Here is a 15,578-nt window from a genome sequence, read left to right as displayed (position 1 = left end):
AATGGTTAGACTGCAGAATATTGCACACTTGGACACTGCACACTTCAACAAAAAGAGTTGCTTTTCTTGATTGGGGGTGTGTGTTTTGTCCAGTTGTATGGCGCAGCGGGGAAATGACTTGACTAGCAAGCCAGAGGTTGCCAGTTCGAATCCCCGCTGGTATGTTTCCCAGACTATGGTAAACACCTCTATCGGGCAGCAGCGATACAGGAAGGTGCTGAAAGGCATCATCTCAATACTGCGCTGGAGAAGGCAATAGTCAACCCCTCCTGGATTCTACCAAAGACAACCACAGGCCTATGTGGGCACCAGGAGTCGACACCAACTCAACAGCACACTTTAGCTTTATTTTGCTAGATGACGATTGTGTTATGATTTTATCATCCCTGCTGCTTTTATGCTTTACCTGTAAGCCACTCGGTTTTAAAATGAAAAGCGGGATATAACCCACCCAATCAATTGGGGGTGGTCGTTGAAAGTTAAAACATGCATTTTATCAATAGATACATAAAGGGAAATAAAGGACCTGTCCGTCCATCCGTCCGTCCGTCCTCCTCCTACGGCAGAGGTGTCCGTGAGCGGTCAGCGATGGAGGGAATGCAGACGCTGGGGCAGGCGCTGGGGGTGCTGGTGTGCACTTTCCAGCACTACTGCCGGAAAGAAGGCGACAGATCCACTCTCAGCAAAGGAGAACTGCGGGAGCTTTTGGAAAATGAGCTCCCCAGTCTGAGAACTGTAAGTATTGTGCCCCCGTTACCTGTGTCCCAGGTCGAGAGATTGTGAGAGAACTAGGGAGGAACTGGAACCGTAGGGAACATTCGCAGGGGGTTGACATGGCCCCAGAACGGGACGAGGTGGAGAGTTCAGGGAATGAAACCGGGTGGGAAGAACCTATGGTCCAGACCAGGGACATAGCTAGGGGAGAGGGGTCTCGCATTCACCCCTCTCCCTGGTGGCCCCGCAGAGTGAGGGAAATAATAAAGAAATAGAGAGGGAAGGAGCTGGGAGGCCCACAGGAGTTGGGGGTCCTGGGTTCTTTGAACCCATCCGCTCAATTATAGCCACGCGCCTGATCCAGATCCCAGATGACCTCATACTGTTGGGACCCCCAAGGAACCAAGGGAATCTGAGCGAGCCATGACCCGAGAAAATGGCCCTACCTGACAACTGCTAACTGAGAAAGTGTGCATCATGTGGACAACAGTATATAAATAAAAGTAGTAATTCACATTGGTTTCTAGTGAAAGCCATTCTGGGAGGGCTCCTCGCTGACCGATCGTTCTCCCCACATTTCTCCCCCCCCAGCTACAAATCAAAGACGGAGCCCTTGAGGAGCTGATGGCACTGCTGGATACCAACAAGGACAACCAAGTCGACTTTGAAGAGTACATCCGCTTTGTGGCTGCGGCTTGCACCTTCTTCCACGACTTCTTCCGGGATGCGCCTGCGGTCCAGCCGCGGGTGCAGTAACACCAAGGTGGCCCCCAGGAACGAAGGATGGCGGATGTTTTGTCCTAAGGGGAGGATGAAAAGTGGGACAGGACATGGGTTGTGAAGCCTGCAAGGGAAGGACAGTGGGAGAGATTTTAGCACGAAGAGCTGCGAGGAAAGAACTCTTCCTGGCAATGCTAATGTGTGCATGGCCAAATGTAATCAACCAGAGAGATTCCTGAAGGGCTTACGCAGGATTAGACATCTCGCTTCAGCATCAAGGATGTCATGTGGGCCCACGCCGCTCTCCTGTTGCATCCTCCCCCCCTTAATTCCTGCATAGTCTCAACAAAGAGTCGCGGTCCCAGTTATAAATCTAAGAGAAAGGCCACAAAGGCCAAACTTCCGGTATTAAACCGAAAGCTAGCATTCAATTGCAATAAAGGGCAATGTTCCATTTTAGTGCACACAGAAAAATCTGCAAGGTGGAGATATGAGTGTTTCTTGGTCTCTTTTTCCGAACAACAACAGCAACAAATATTTATACACTGCTTTTCAACAAAAGTTTCCAAAGCGGTTTACATAGCGAAATAATAAATAAATAAGATGGCTCCCTGTCCCCAAAGGGCTCACAACCTAAACAGAAACATAAGAGAGACACCAGCAACAGTCACTGGAGGGATGCTGTGCTGGGGGTGGAGAGGGCCAGTTACTCTCCCTCTGCTAAAGAAAGAGAATCGCCGTGTTAAAAAGGTGCCTCTTTGCCCAGTTATCAGGGCAAGAGATCATATATAAATATACACATATAAAAAGAAACAGATGTACAGTTAAAAATATGCACACACAGAAAAACAAAATATACAAATATATGAATGCATAATATTTTTGCATGAAAATAGTTACAAACAAACGTGTGTGTGTGTGTGTGTGTGTGTGTGTGTGTGTGTGTGTGAAAGAGAGAGAAAGCCTCTGTTTCCTCTTATTGTTGGATGACATACACCATCCCCCCTCTTTTTACATAGGAAACTGCCTTCTACTGAGTCTGACCCTTGGTCCATTGAGTTCAGGATTGTCTGCACTGACTGGCAGCAGCTCTCCAAGGTTTCAGGCAGGAGTCTATCCCAGGTGTGCTGGGAGATGCTGCCAGGGACTGAAGCTGGGACTTCTCCAAGCAAAGCGGATGCTTTATTACTGAGCTATAACCCCATCTTCTCCTCCCAGAGTGGCCCCATCCCCTCAGGGGAATATCTCACAGTGCTCACACATGTAGTCTCCCATCCAAATGCAAACCAGGGAGGCCCTGCTTAGCAGAGGGGAGAATTCAAGCTTGCTACCACAAGACCAGCTCTCTTCGCTATGACTGCACACGTGTTCCTTTTGACAGTGAGCCTGTTTACCAGGCACAGATCGGAAGAGGCACTGCAGGACATGCCTCCGACACAGCAGCCACCTAACTGTACAAATCTGTGCATGTGCACACTGTACACAGATCTACGTGTGTTGCACATAAAATGCACATATGTTTTTCTGCTTCCAGAGCAAGGCAGGAGAAGGAGATATCTCAGCAACGTGTGTGTGTCGAGAGAGAGCTCAGATGCACATTCCCATTACATAGGAACCGAGGAAGCTGCTGTATACAGAGTCAGGCCACTGGTCCCCCTAGCCCAGGACTGTCTACTCTGACTGGCAGCGGCTCTCCCAGGCTTCAGGCTCAGGGGTCTTTCCCAGCCCTACCTGGAGATGCTGCCAGGGATTGAAGCTGGGACCTTCTGCCTGAAAAGGAGGGGCTCTCGCCCAGCATATTGCCCCTTCCCATCTGCGGCATGTTGAAAGAGATGCTTCCTCCCCACCCATCTGCTGACATTATTCTGCACCACTCATTTTTACTTGTCCCAGTGCCAACTTTGGCTCTTGCCATCTTTCCCCTTCCCTGAGGTTTCTCTTGGCCAAACAGCTGGGGGAAATCTGCTCAGAAATTTGAGAGAAAGAGAGGGAGAGAGGATGTGTCACAGGACCCCGGTAGCAGCCTCGCACCAACCAAGGCCTGCAAAACCCAGTCTGCTTCCCATTGGTCACTTTCCGTGCCTAGTGGGTGTACTCTTTAAGCCCCGAAATAAAAGGCCGGCTTTGCAGAGGCTTTAAATATGGCTTGGGTCTTAAACTTCTCTCAATTCTGCCTTTTATTCCTGCGGCTCTGTTTCCTGTTTGGTTGCCTTGGTGAGTCTGTCATACTTTTTCTGCTTACTCGCTTTCCGCCTTTGTCTTGTAGGGCATGTAGGATGCTTCTCTAAGGTCTGGGTCTCGGGGAGGCTCCGCAGAGCCCGTTGGACAGTAAAGTTGCGCCGTCAAGTCAGTGTCGACTCGACAGAGCCCTGTGGTTGTCTTTGGTAGAATCCAGGAGGGGTTGACCATTGCCTCCTCCCATGCAGTCTGAGATGATGCCTTTCAGTATCTTTTTATATCGCTGCTGCCTGATATAGGTGTTTCCCATAGTCTGGGACTAACAAGCAGAAGGTTGCCGGTTCGAGTCCCCGCTGGTCTGTTTCCCAGACTATGGGGACACTTCTATCGGGCAGTGGCGATATAGGAAGATGCTGAAAGGCATCATCTCATACTGCGTGGGAGAGGGCAATGGTCAACCCCTCCTGTATCCCACCAAAGACAACCACAGGGCTCTGTGGGCGCCCGGAGTCAGAATCCACTTGATACGCATCTCCTCCCTGGTGCATCACTGGCACACAAAAGCTGAAATTAGGGTTTGCCTCTTTGCCAGTTAACACCGCTCCTGAAAAGTTGCCGACCACCCGTTTTAGGAGATCTGCCTTGACCCTAAAAGCAAGGCTGGATTTAAGAACGGACCTGCAGCTTCTAGCATTACCACTGCAATGATCCTATTACCCTCCCCCTCCCCCATCGCTGCCAGTGTGCAAATTGATGGCTTTCCCCCCAAGCCCTTGTCTCCCCATCTATCCTATCTTCTTGTGTGTGTTTGCATTCTTGGAAACAAGCTATAATATTATGAGTGCCTTGGAACCCGAGTCTTGATGGGAAAGGGAGACAAGGAGAAAGCATCGGGTAGCATTTCTTCTGGGGTGGGGGCTGGGGACATAAGAAGCCGTGGTCTGCTGATGTCAGATCATTGGTCCATCTAGCTCAGGGCTGTCTACTCTGACTGGCAGCAGCTCTCCAAGGTTTCAAGCAGGAGGCTTTCCCAGCCCTATTTGAAGATGCTGCCAAGGACTGAACCTGGGATCGTCTGCACAGAAAATTGATGCTCTTCCACTGAACGATTGCCCAATCCCCACTACAGCCCCATCCTGAAGATTTGGAGAGCATTTCAGTTTGTCCTTGGGAGGAATCCCCAAAATTTTGAGACAGTTTCGGTACCTGGGAATCTAGACAAAATAGGTGACAATATAGCGACAACACTTTTGTCTAATAATTATAGAGATTATTATCTCTATAATTTGGAGACAGTTTTAGTTTCGGGAATCTGAAAAGCCTGAAGTTTTGAGTGAACTTCTGCTTTGGCGAAATTTCTCTCCGTTTCTCAATAGAGAAACACACCCAGGGAAAGAGGGAGATGGCTGGATGGAGATTTGGGGCGTTTCCACGCATGCTCCTTGAAGCAGGGTGGGGTCATCTTGTGATGAGTGAGGGCCACCTCCACTGCCGACGTGGGGTGTTCTGCTCTGCCCTCCCTGTTGTGGGTGTGGTGGGCTGCGCAATTCATGTGCAGAGAGAATTCCATGGGATTTCTTGCTATATGTTGGATGACAGAGCCTTTTTGGTTTTATTTATTTATTGCATTTGTACCCCGCCCTCCTTCTAAGGACCTAACTCATTCCAAGCATGGCGTACATGGCTCCTTACAATGTTATCTTCACAATGACCCTGCAAGGTAGGCAAGGCTGAGAGCAAGACACTGGCCCAAGATAGCCCAGTGAGTTTCCTGCCTGCCCCTCGATTCAACTCAGTAGGACTCTCTCAAGTCCTGCTCTGACACAGTAACCACTATAGCATGCTGCCCCTTTGCTAGTTAACAAGAAAAACGTGCCTCTGAGCATGCATGGAGTGCTTCCCCCATGACTAATTGCAGTGCAGCCCTCCCACGCCTGGGATCAAGAAGACTAGCCGCTTAGTTAGAAGGATGGTTGAAGTCCTGGCCCCTTTCGTGTTAGAAGGCTTTTTCTGACCCACTTCACTTCCGTAGGCTTTCCCTCCCCAAATGCCTCTGCTTTGTTTTGGCCTTCTCGGTCAGCCGCAAAAGGCAACTGCTACCACTAAGCCCCGAAGCAGGAAAATGAGTCAGAATTTCCGCTCTGTTTTGTGGCGTTTCTTGTTTCCAGCTTGACCAAGCTGGGTGTTGGCTTTCAGCAACAATCACCAGCCCGGAGGAGATATAAGACAGAGATCTGTTTTCCTCCAGAATCTGCCGGGGGGGAAATGAACACAAAGGAAGCTGACACCGACTGAGACAGACCTTTGGTCCAGCTGGTTCAGCGTTGCCTTCACTGACTGGCAGCAGCTCCCCAGCAGCGAATGATACGGGGTGCCAAATGCTGCCGCATTGCCCCATTCTCCGTCCCCTTTCAGAATGGACCCTCACAAGCTTTGAAAGTGCAGGAGGGGGCAGAGAGGAAGGAGGGGGGCTAGCAGGCTCCTCTCCTCGTGCTTCTTGTGGGCTTTGCCAGGAGAAGGGGGAGAGGAACTCCTTGCAAGGCTCAGAGTCCCAAAGAGCTGCCCCGGTGGTGGCAGCAGAGGGCGTTTTGCCACCCTGTTCCTGCCACCCCCAAAATCTGCCACCTGAGGCAACGGCCTCACCTCACCCCATGAAAGGGCTGCCCCCGGGGAGTTGGTCCAAGAACATCCTCTGATGTTTGTCCTCAGGAGGAACCCTGGAGGAAAGTCGGTCTTCTGGTAGCAAGCATGAATTGCCCAATTTGCTAAGCAGGGTCCACCCTGGTTTGCATTTGGATGGAAGACTAGATGTGAGCACTGCAAGATATTCCCTTTCGGGGATGGGGCTGCCCTGGGAAGAGCGCCTGCATGCAGAAGGTTCCCAGTTCTCTCCCTGGCAGCATCTCCAAGATAGGGCTCCAGGCTGAAACCTTGGAGAAGTCGCTGCCAGTCTGGGTAGACAATACTGAGCTAGAAGGACCAAGGGTCTGACTGTGAAAAAAGCACCTCCCTCTGCTCCTAACCCTGAAATTCAGCGACCTGACTGGACCTCTCATTTCTCGCTCTCCGTTCCATCGTCGCCAGGTTTTAATCGTGCGTGGAAATGGGGAGCCCTCTGGAACAAGCCTTGGTGGTGATGGTGTCGACTTTCCACAAATACTCGAGCCGGGAAGGGGATAAATACAAACTCAGCAAGGGCGAGCTGAAGGACTTGATCCAAAAGGAGCTTTCTTCCTTCCTCAGCGTAAGTAGGATACGGAGCCCGTCCGCTACAAGGGATACCCTGCAGCAGGTGTATATTTCTGGTCACCCCGTCTCCCCCTATGGAAAGAGCAACGGCCATTCGCAAGGCAGGGGTTCTCAAACCTGGTTCCCTGGCTGTGGTTGGACTACAACTCCCATCATCCCCAGCCACAATGGATGGTGGGAGTTGGAGTCCAACAACATCAGGGGGGCCAGGTTTGACATCCTCTCCCCCCTTCTATGTATGGGAAAGGTATAGGAAAATATAATTTATAAAAATAAGGCAAGGTGATAGAATCTGGAGCTGTTTTGCACAGAAAAAAGGTGATCAAAGGAAGGGCAGGATACAATGGATGTTTATAAAATTTTGCAAGGTGAGAACAGGGTAGAGAGGTTTGTTCTCTCTATATATATATCTCCCTCCCTCCCTCTCTCTCATATAGCAACACAGGAAGTTGCCTTATACCGAGTCAGACTCGTTAGCACCTATTAAGCGCCTGTTAGCATCCCTCAAAGTGGCTGTCGAAAATTCAAAATAGGTGCCTTCAAGCAATACTTGAGCCATGCAGTAGATGGCGCTGTTTTGCTCAATAAAATTATACGCCCTTGTTTCCCCGTACACTGCCCCACCCTTCAGCAGTCGGCGCCATGATTCTTGGCACACGTTGGCTTCGCAGCCTAAGCAGACAGCGTTCGACATTTTCTAGCTCTGTCCTGCGTTTTCTTTCCATTCATTTACATGGCTGGTCATGGCTTCTTGTAGCAGTGAGTTCCACAGGGGCTACATAATCTCCATGAAAGAGTTCGCATGTGAATAAAGTGTTCTGAGTGTTATGTGAGCACTGAGCTGCAAGTTAAGCCGAGATCCCAAAAGGCAAAGGCACGGGCTCTATGCTTGGACATAAGAACATAGGAAGTTGCCTTATACTGAGTCATACTCTTGCTCCATCTGTCTCGGTAATTGTCTACACTGAGTGTCAGCAGCTCTCCATGGGCTCAGGCAAGCGTATTTCCCAGCCCTACCTGGAGATGCTGCCAGGGACTGAAGCTGGGACATAGGAAGCTGCCCTAGACTGAGTCAGACCCTTGGTCCACCTAGCGCAGGATTGTCTTCAAAGACTGGTAGCAGCTTCTCCAAGGTTGCAGGCAGGAGTCTCTCTCCCAGCCCTATCTCGTTGGAGATGCTGCCAGGGAGGAGGGAACTTGGAACCTAGATGCTCTTCCCAGAGCGGTTCCATCCCCTGAGGGGAATCTCTTCCAGTGCTCACACTTCTAGTCCCCCATTCATATGCAACCAGGGCGGACACTGCTAAGGGGACGACAAGTCATGCTTGCTACCACAAGACCAGCTCTCCTCTCCTAGAGTGCCATCAAGTCAATTTTTACTCCTGGCACCCACAGAGCTCTGTGGTTTTCTTTTGGTAGAACACAGGAGGGGTTTCCCATGGCCTCCTCCCGCACAGTCTGAGATGATGCCTTTCAGCATCTTCCTACATCACTGCCGCCCAATACAGGTACCAGCGGCGATTCGGACAGGCAACCTTCTGCTTGTTTGCCAAGCATTTCCCCGCTGCGCCACTTAAGGTGTAGAAAAAGCTTCCTAAGAACATAAGAACAGCCCTGTTGGATCTGGCCCCAGACCTATCCAGCCCAGCATCCTGTTTCACACAGTGGCCCACCAGAGGCCTTATATATGGAGTCAGCCGATAGATACACCCAGCTCACGACTGCCTGCGCTGCCTGGCCGAGGCCCTCTGAGGTTTCAGGCAGGAGTCTTTGCCAGTCCCAAACCTGGAGATGCTGCCAGGGATTGAACCCGGGACCTTTCTGCATGCAAAGCAGACGCTCTGCTTTGGAGTAATGGCCTCATCCCTGCAAGGCTTTGTCTTGCTGCTGTCAAGTTATTCTTTATCCACTCGCTTTCTGGTACCATTTTTTCCCCTAATGCACTTTTTTTGTTGTGTAAAAGAAAAGAAAAGAACAAAACACAATCAAACACACACACACACACACACACACACACACACACACAAGGTTGCCAACTTTGTATCAACCCGCGCTCCTGTGCTTTCAACAGGGGCTTGATATGTAGATGATAGCAGGTGTTAATGTTTGTATCCACGCCGTGCACACTATTCACTGAGTTCTGAAGATCAAGCTTAGCGAAAGGCACAGCAGCAGGCCCGGCCCACGCTTTTCTGGTCACTTGGCAACCCCACCTTCAAGCCTTGGCCCTTCCTCAGCCCCGTACTAGCTTGCTTCTTTCAATAATCTTCCCCCAACAGAAAAAGCACGACGAGAGCAGTTTCCAAAGGATCATGGACAATCTGGACAGCAACAAAGACAACGAGGTGGATTTCCAGGAGTATGCCGTCTTCTTGTCCTGCATAGCCATGGCGTGCAACGACCTTTTCAAGGACTACCCTGACAAGACGCCGCGGAAAAAATGAAAGCAAAGAGAAAAGGCGGGCAGGGGGAAGGAGGGAAGTTTCAGCCTTGCTGGCATTTTTTGCAGCTTCTCTTTCCCCGTGTATCCTTGCTGACCGTGCCTGCCCCAATGGGTCCATGGGCTCCAGAGTGTGGGAATATTATTAACCGTTTGTTTTCCCCCTAATAAAGTTTGCTTTAAATTAATTCCCTCCTTGTGTCTGTGTTCTGCCGGCCTTCTTGTTCAGCCTGGCTGCAGACCCCGGAGGAGGGAAGGGGAGACAGAGTCCTGACTCGAGATATGGCAGCTTCCTCCACCCCCAACACAGTCCACAGGCTGCTTTAGAGCAGGAGATTCTGGTCTTGGGTCACTGGGCGTGGTTGGACTACAACTCCCATCATTCCCTGCCACAAAGGTCAGGGCTAGCCCAATGCTTCTGTAACCAGCCTAAGCCGGCTCATGCAGAGAACTAACAGCCCTGGGGAGAAAGAACCGGGGATGGTTCGCTTTCGAAGAGAACTGCCAGGCTGCACTTTCAGCAGGATTCAAAGCGTCTGCTGAGCAAGCAAACATTTCCGGCATTGAAACACCCTCGCCATCCCTTTCGCTAAGGCCTGCAAACCCAGCCCGGACTCCCCCGAGCTGCCTGGGGCTTGTTCCCAGCCGGATTGGGATGCTCTCTTGTCAAAGAGGCTGCTCACATCTGGACAAACCGGCTCCTTCCTCCCGGGCCGATTAGCAGCGGAAGGAAGGAAGGGGTTTGCTTTGGCGAGAAGTCAGCCTGAGAACATGGGGAGTTAAGAATGTCAGACCAAGCGTCTCGAATGGGATTATGCTTCCCTCGAGGGCCAGCCAGAGGCCTTGGGCAGCCTATGAACACAAGGCATAAGAGGAACAGTCTTCCTTGTGAGCCTCCCTGTTGGGAGGTAGACTGCATCTGGATGTGGAGGCTCTGCTCAGCTAGCAGCCATGGATGAATTTCTCCTCCATATGGTCAGCCCTGCTTGCTGAGTCAGGTCAAAGGTCCAGCAGCCTCCAACTCAATGCTTTAGGGGAAGGACAAACCACCATACACACCTCTCTGAGCCACCTACTGGCGAGGCAGGGAAATGACTGGACTATCAAGCCAGAGGTTGCCGGTTCGAATCCCTGCTGGTATGTTTCCCAGACTATGGGAAACACCTCTATCGGGCAGCAGCGATATAGGGAGATGCTGAAAGGCATCATCTCTTACTGCGCGGGAGATGGCAATGGTCAACCCATCCTGTATTCGACCAAAGACAACCACGGGGCTCTGTGGTGCCAGGAGTAGACACTGACTCAACGGCACACTTGACCTTTACAAAGCTCTGGGTTCCTTGGAGGAAGAGCGGAATGCAAGTATAGTCAATAAATAGATAAACAAGTCCAGACAACGATGCATCAGACTACCCGATGCATCCCGATGTATTTACCCGAATCGACGACGGTTCTGAATTTAAGACGACCCCCTTAAAGCAGAGCTTAAATACAGGTTATACCTGCATTTAGCGCAAAAGGAACATGGCTCTGAATCTAAGAGGAGCTCCTGATTTTCAGTGTCAGCAAAACCTTGTTTTGGATTCAGGTAAATACAATACGAATATTCTAGTTTGTAGAACAGGAACGGCAAGAACGAAGTGTGTGTGTGTCTGTGTGTGTGTGGAGGGGTGTCCTTCAAGACTCTTTTTCAGCCACATGGCAGAAGATATTCTGGCTCACCCCCAACTCAAGCGGTCTCCCTACAGCCCTCGCTGTTAGAGTCAGAGGAGCACTGCTGGAATAAGCAGGTGGCCACCCCAACCCAATCCCAAGAGACAGGCAGGAGAATCTGCCCCCATGTCTTGAAAGCTAAAAGGCAGGAGCGTCCGGGTCCAGGTTCACAGAAAGGTTGTAAACAACTAGAGGGAAAGTGGGCAGAGCTTGCAGTAGCTGTCCCTTAGGACGGATCCTGGCAACGGGTCCAAGGCATTTCCCTCGCTAGTTTCTGCCAGCATACTCCGGGGACCCCCTTGAAAGTCTACGGGCGGAAGACGATTCACCACACCTCACTTTCCTGCTCTGCCTTTCAGGTTCAGCATCCCTGGTCTCCTCTGGTGAGTTGCTTTTTAATGGTCTCTAAATAGCATTTCCCCCCAACGGCTGCCCATTGCTTTGCAAGGTAAACTAATGGGAACTGTTTGCTCCATTAGAGACAGCCCTTGATTCCTTCTCACAGTGCGCTTCCCCCTCAAGCAGCTATTAGCCGAGGCATCTTAAAAGAACCTCCATGTAGTGATCCAGTCTACCTCCGTCAGGAGGATGCAGGGCCAGTGGAAGGGCCACCTTCTTCTCAAGGACTTCCTAGAAGCAGTGGACTGGAAATGGGATGGACTTTGGGTTAGGAACATAAAACCGGGCCAGACTCTCGTCTACACTGACTGGCAGCATCTCTCCAAGGTGTCAGGCAGGCGTCCTTCCCAGCTCTACCTAGAGATGCTGCCAGGGATCTTCTGTGTGCAAAATAGATGCTCTGCCACTGAGTTACAGCCACATCCTTAGCCTGATGCAGCACAGCATCTGTATTGAAAAACTAAGTCAAATCCACATCTCTATGAAGGTCTATGACCAGCAATTGTAAAAATTAGATCAGTGTGTGGTGGTGGTGGTGGTGGTGGTGGTGGTATCTAGTTAGCAGTTCTTAAGCATGATGGCTAAGAATGGAACCTCCATGCTCCAAGGCAGTCTAGCTGGGAACACAGCCCTGGAGCTGGAAGCGGTCTTGTAGGGCAGCTAGTTAGCCTCCTGCTTGTAGGGAGGTTAGTCTAACCTCCTGCTTTAAGGGTAGCTAGTCTTAACATTCCCCACATTGATATGGGGAGTGTTTGTGCATTAATCCTCTGTATGCTAACTGTGTTGTTCCTCTGGAAAGCTCTGGAAAGGATGAGATGTTCCCCAGCAAAGCTTCCTTCACAAGTCCACGCTTCCAGCTGGGTGCAAGCCCTGTTTTCCAGGGTGGTGGGGGTTCGCTCTCCCTCCAGATGTGCACATGCTTTCCAGATGTGCTAGCTCCCTTGTGCTGCTTCGGAGAGAGCGCCCCCTCGCCACATGTTTAAAAGCCTTCTCCTAGGGAACAACGGGTGTGGGCCCGATTAATCAAAAGTCTATTTATTTTGCATTTTGCAAAGACTTTGTTTAGAAGGGGGAGGATTTCAGAGCAGGTTTTTCCTGCCGCTGCTTGTGCTTAAACCACAGCTGGAGGGAAATTCTCAGCCCTGAGCATGCAACAGGACACCCTGGTAACCTTCACCCTCAATAAGTCTGTTTGCTAGGCTGAGTCAAGGAAAGCCTTCTTCCACGTCCTCAAACGGGACCCGAGCCACTCCTTCGTCACAGTCAACCGGCTCCCTATTAAACTGCTTCATTAGCAGGTGGTTCGATCCCTTGATGACTTAATGCCCGGCTGACACACTAACAAGGCCCTTTAACATGCACGTCTCTGAGTGTGTGTTTTTCACCGTTACTCTTACTGATAAGAAGGCAACGCCTAGTAGCCGTTGCCAGCAATGATTCGGCTTGTGCAAGCAACCCCATGGATGCCGTGTGGGCCGACATGAGCTCGTTCAGGTGGGCACACTTGAGTATTCGGTGAAGACGGCCACTTAAAGAGGTCGCATGGTGGAACAGAATCTGGGGAAACACCACCACGACTGCCACCAGGAAACACACTCCAGAACATCCCGCCCCCCGCAAATACATTTAAAAGTACATATTCTGACCTGAACTGCTATGTACATGGCAAAGGAACCATGCATTAGGAACATCGGAAGCTGTCTTATACCGAGTAAGATCATTCATCCACCTAGTTCAGAATTGTCTTCACTGACCGGCAGGGGTCTCTCCCAGCCCTACCCGGAGATGTCACCAGGGGCTGAACTGGGGACCTTCTGCACGCAAAGCAGATGCACTACCCACTGAGATACGCCATTATCTTACAGTGCTCACACAGCCGCCCATCCAGATACAAACCAAGGCACAACCTGCTTAGCAAAAGGGGACAATTCATGCTCACTACCGCAAGACCAGTTCTCCTCCCCGGGACAAAATATGCAGAAATCTCAGGTGGGGGTGGGGGACCAAGTTGTGTATTTACTATAATACATGCACGGTAATCAATGCAAGAAATACATTGATTAATTGATTGATTAAATGCCTTCAAGTGGGTATCGACTCTTAGCAAGCACATAGATAGATTCCTTCCAAGATGAAGGAATAAATACATTGTTGTAATTAAAAAACTAAATGTATTTGAATAAAATGCAAATAAATCAATAAAATACAAGTTTGAGGAACACAGAAGAACAAAGCCAGGACACACCTCTATTAAAGATTAATAGAGATGCAAATAAAGATTAATAGGATGCAAAGTTTCCTGCCCGGGTCCCTCAAGAATTCTCGCTCGGAGGCAACTTCTAGTATAACCTTTTGCCGATCAAAACTTTGCTCATTAGCAAAGGAAACACCCTACCCTTGGGATCTGACCTCAGAGAGCAATTTCCATCACTCTTAGGTAATTTGCTGCAAAGGTTAGATTAGTTACTGGACTAAGTACCTGAGAAGAAATGATCAGTCCACAGAGGGGCAAGGGAGATACAGTTCCTATGACCTTCAAATGCAGCAGACAAAATATAATGCACATATTAAAATTTTATGACATCAGCTAGAAAGCTTAAAAAAAAAAAAAACCAAAAACTAATATGGTCATTTTGCAGCCAGGATGGCGAATCACCGTTCGAGAAGATGGTTACCCTCATACATAAGGACATTAAGTGCAGCACAATGTTTTAGGAAAATGTGTCACCGATGCAAAGAGTGTCACCTGCTACGGAGGACACAGAAACAGGATTGCGGCCTCCACCACTCATGCCAACCTGTTCTTTTACTTTCCTCTTCCCAGCACATGGATAGGAACAGAGGAAGCTGCCATACACTGAGTCAGATCATAGCTCCATCTTGCTCAGTATTGTCTACCCAGACTGGCAGCGGCTTCTCCAAGGTTGCAGGCAGGAGTCTCTCCCACCCCGATCTGGAGATGCTGCCAGGGAGGGAACTTGGAACCTTCTGCTCTTCCCAGAGCGGCTCCATCTCCTACTAAGGGGAATCTCTTCCAGTGCTCACACATCAAGCCTCCCATTCATATGCCACCAGGGCGGACCCTGCTTAGCTCAGGGGACAAGTCATGCTTGCTGCCACAAGACCTGAATAAAGCAGTCTATTGCATCGGTTTAGTTTCTCAAACGTTCCTAGAAGTGTAATCTTTGCAAACTGACCTTGCCTAGTCAATGACGGGTCTCTCCCAGTAGGTGTTTATATTTATATGCTGCTTTTCAACAAACAGTTCCCAAAGCAATTTGCAGAGGATAACACAGCACCCGCTTCCAAAGACACTGGGGATCTAAAAAGAAATGCAAGCAGATACCAGCGGCCACCACTGGAGAGATCCATTGTAGACTCTGGCAGGGTTGTTAATGGACGAACGATTAATAGAGTGGGAAATATCCAACCCCACCCAGAACTGAGGGCCAAGTTCAGGATCTGCTTGAATTAGCAGCACATGCAGAACTAGCCCTTGCTAAGGCAAACACATTGGACACATGGCCAGAAATTTGGGATAATGTGCCTGAGCTGTACATACAATACGAGCCTTTCCCACTTACCTTGCCTTGCCACGTCCCCCGGAATGTAGGGTAGCCCCCAGATTTTGGCTTCTCCACCTGGCTGCTAAATTCCACCTGGATTTATGCGGATTTCAAATGCGCTTCCTGGATTGCCCAGATTTTTCTCCGGATCCGATCACATGAGAGGGCAGAGAAGGAGGGAAAAGTGCACAAATCTGTCAAATAAATAGATAAATAAAATGTAAATTAGTTGCCACATAATCTGCAACACATGCAAATGAGGCCACCCGGATTTGGGAAACTTGAATATGGCATCCCTACATTTACCCATGCCCACAGATGGAAAGGTGTGAGAGATTCTCTCCTTTCCTCTCCCTTCTCTTCCTTTCCTGCCGTCTTCTTCTCCCTTCCTCCCCAGCCCGCATGGGGGGAGAATATAGGTTTGGGGCAGGACAGGCAGGGTAGGGTATGGGGCGGGAGTTGTAAATCACATAATGCCCTTGCAATTTAAAACATGGTTGATTTTTTTAAAAAAATCTATACGGGGCTGCTGTCCACCTGCTGAAGAGACGAAAGATGCCATCCGGAAAGGGGTCTCGCTCTGGCCAGGCACATGCATG

The 15,578-nt window shown here is 50.0% G+C and overlaps 2 protein-coding genes across 2 annotated transcripts; both read left to right on the top strand.

Moving 5' to 3' along the window:
* Positions 1–588: 588 nt before the first annotated feature.
* On the top strand, positions 589–1,470 carry LOC128337276 (protein S100-A2-like). Its single transcript, XM_053278065.1, has 2 exons — positions 589–735; positions 1,306–1,470. Exons 1-2 carry the CDS (start codon positions 589–591, stop codon positions 1,468–1,470), a joined length of 312 nt encoding a protein of 103 aa, XP_053134040.1.
* A 2,092-nt stretch (positions 1,471–3,562) lies between these two features.
* On the top strand, positions 3,563–9,489 carry LOC128337212 (protein S100-A4-like). The gene is made up of 3 exons (XM_053277963.1): positions 3,563–3,648; positions 6,697–6,856; positions 9,141–9,489. Exons 2-3 carry the CDS (start codon positions 6,716–6,718, stop codon positions 9,303–9,305), a joined length of 306 nt encoding a protein of 101 aa, XP_053133938.1. The 5' UTR covers positions 3,563–3,648; positions 6,697–6,715; the 3' UTR covers positions 9,306–9,489.
* The last annotated feature ends 6,089 nt before the right edge of the window (positions 9,490–15,578 follow it).

This window comes from Hemicordylus capensis, chromosome 14 (assembly GCF_027244095.1).
Source record: "Hemicordylus capensis ecotype Gifberg chromosome 14, rHemCap1.1.pri, whole genome shotgun sequence".
In the NCBI taxonomy this organism is placed as follows: domain Eukaryota; kingdom Metazoa; phylum Chordata; class Lepidosauria; order Squamata; family Cordylidae; genus Hemicordylus; species Hemicordylus capensis.
Note: the sequence above shows the minus strand (reverse complement) of the source record. Positions and strands in the feature narration are given on the sequence as shown.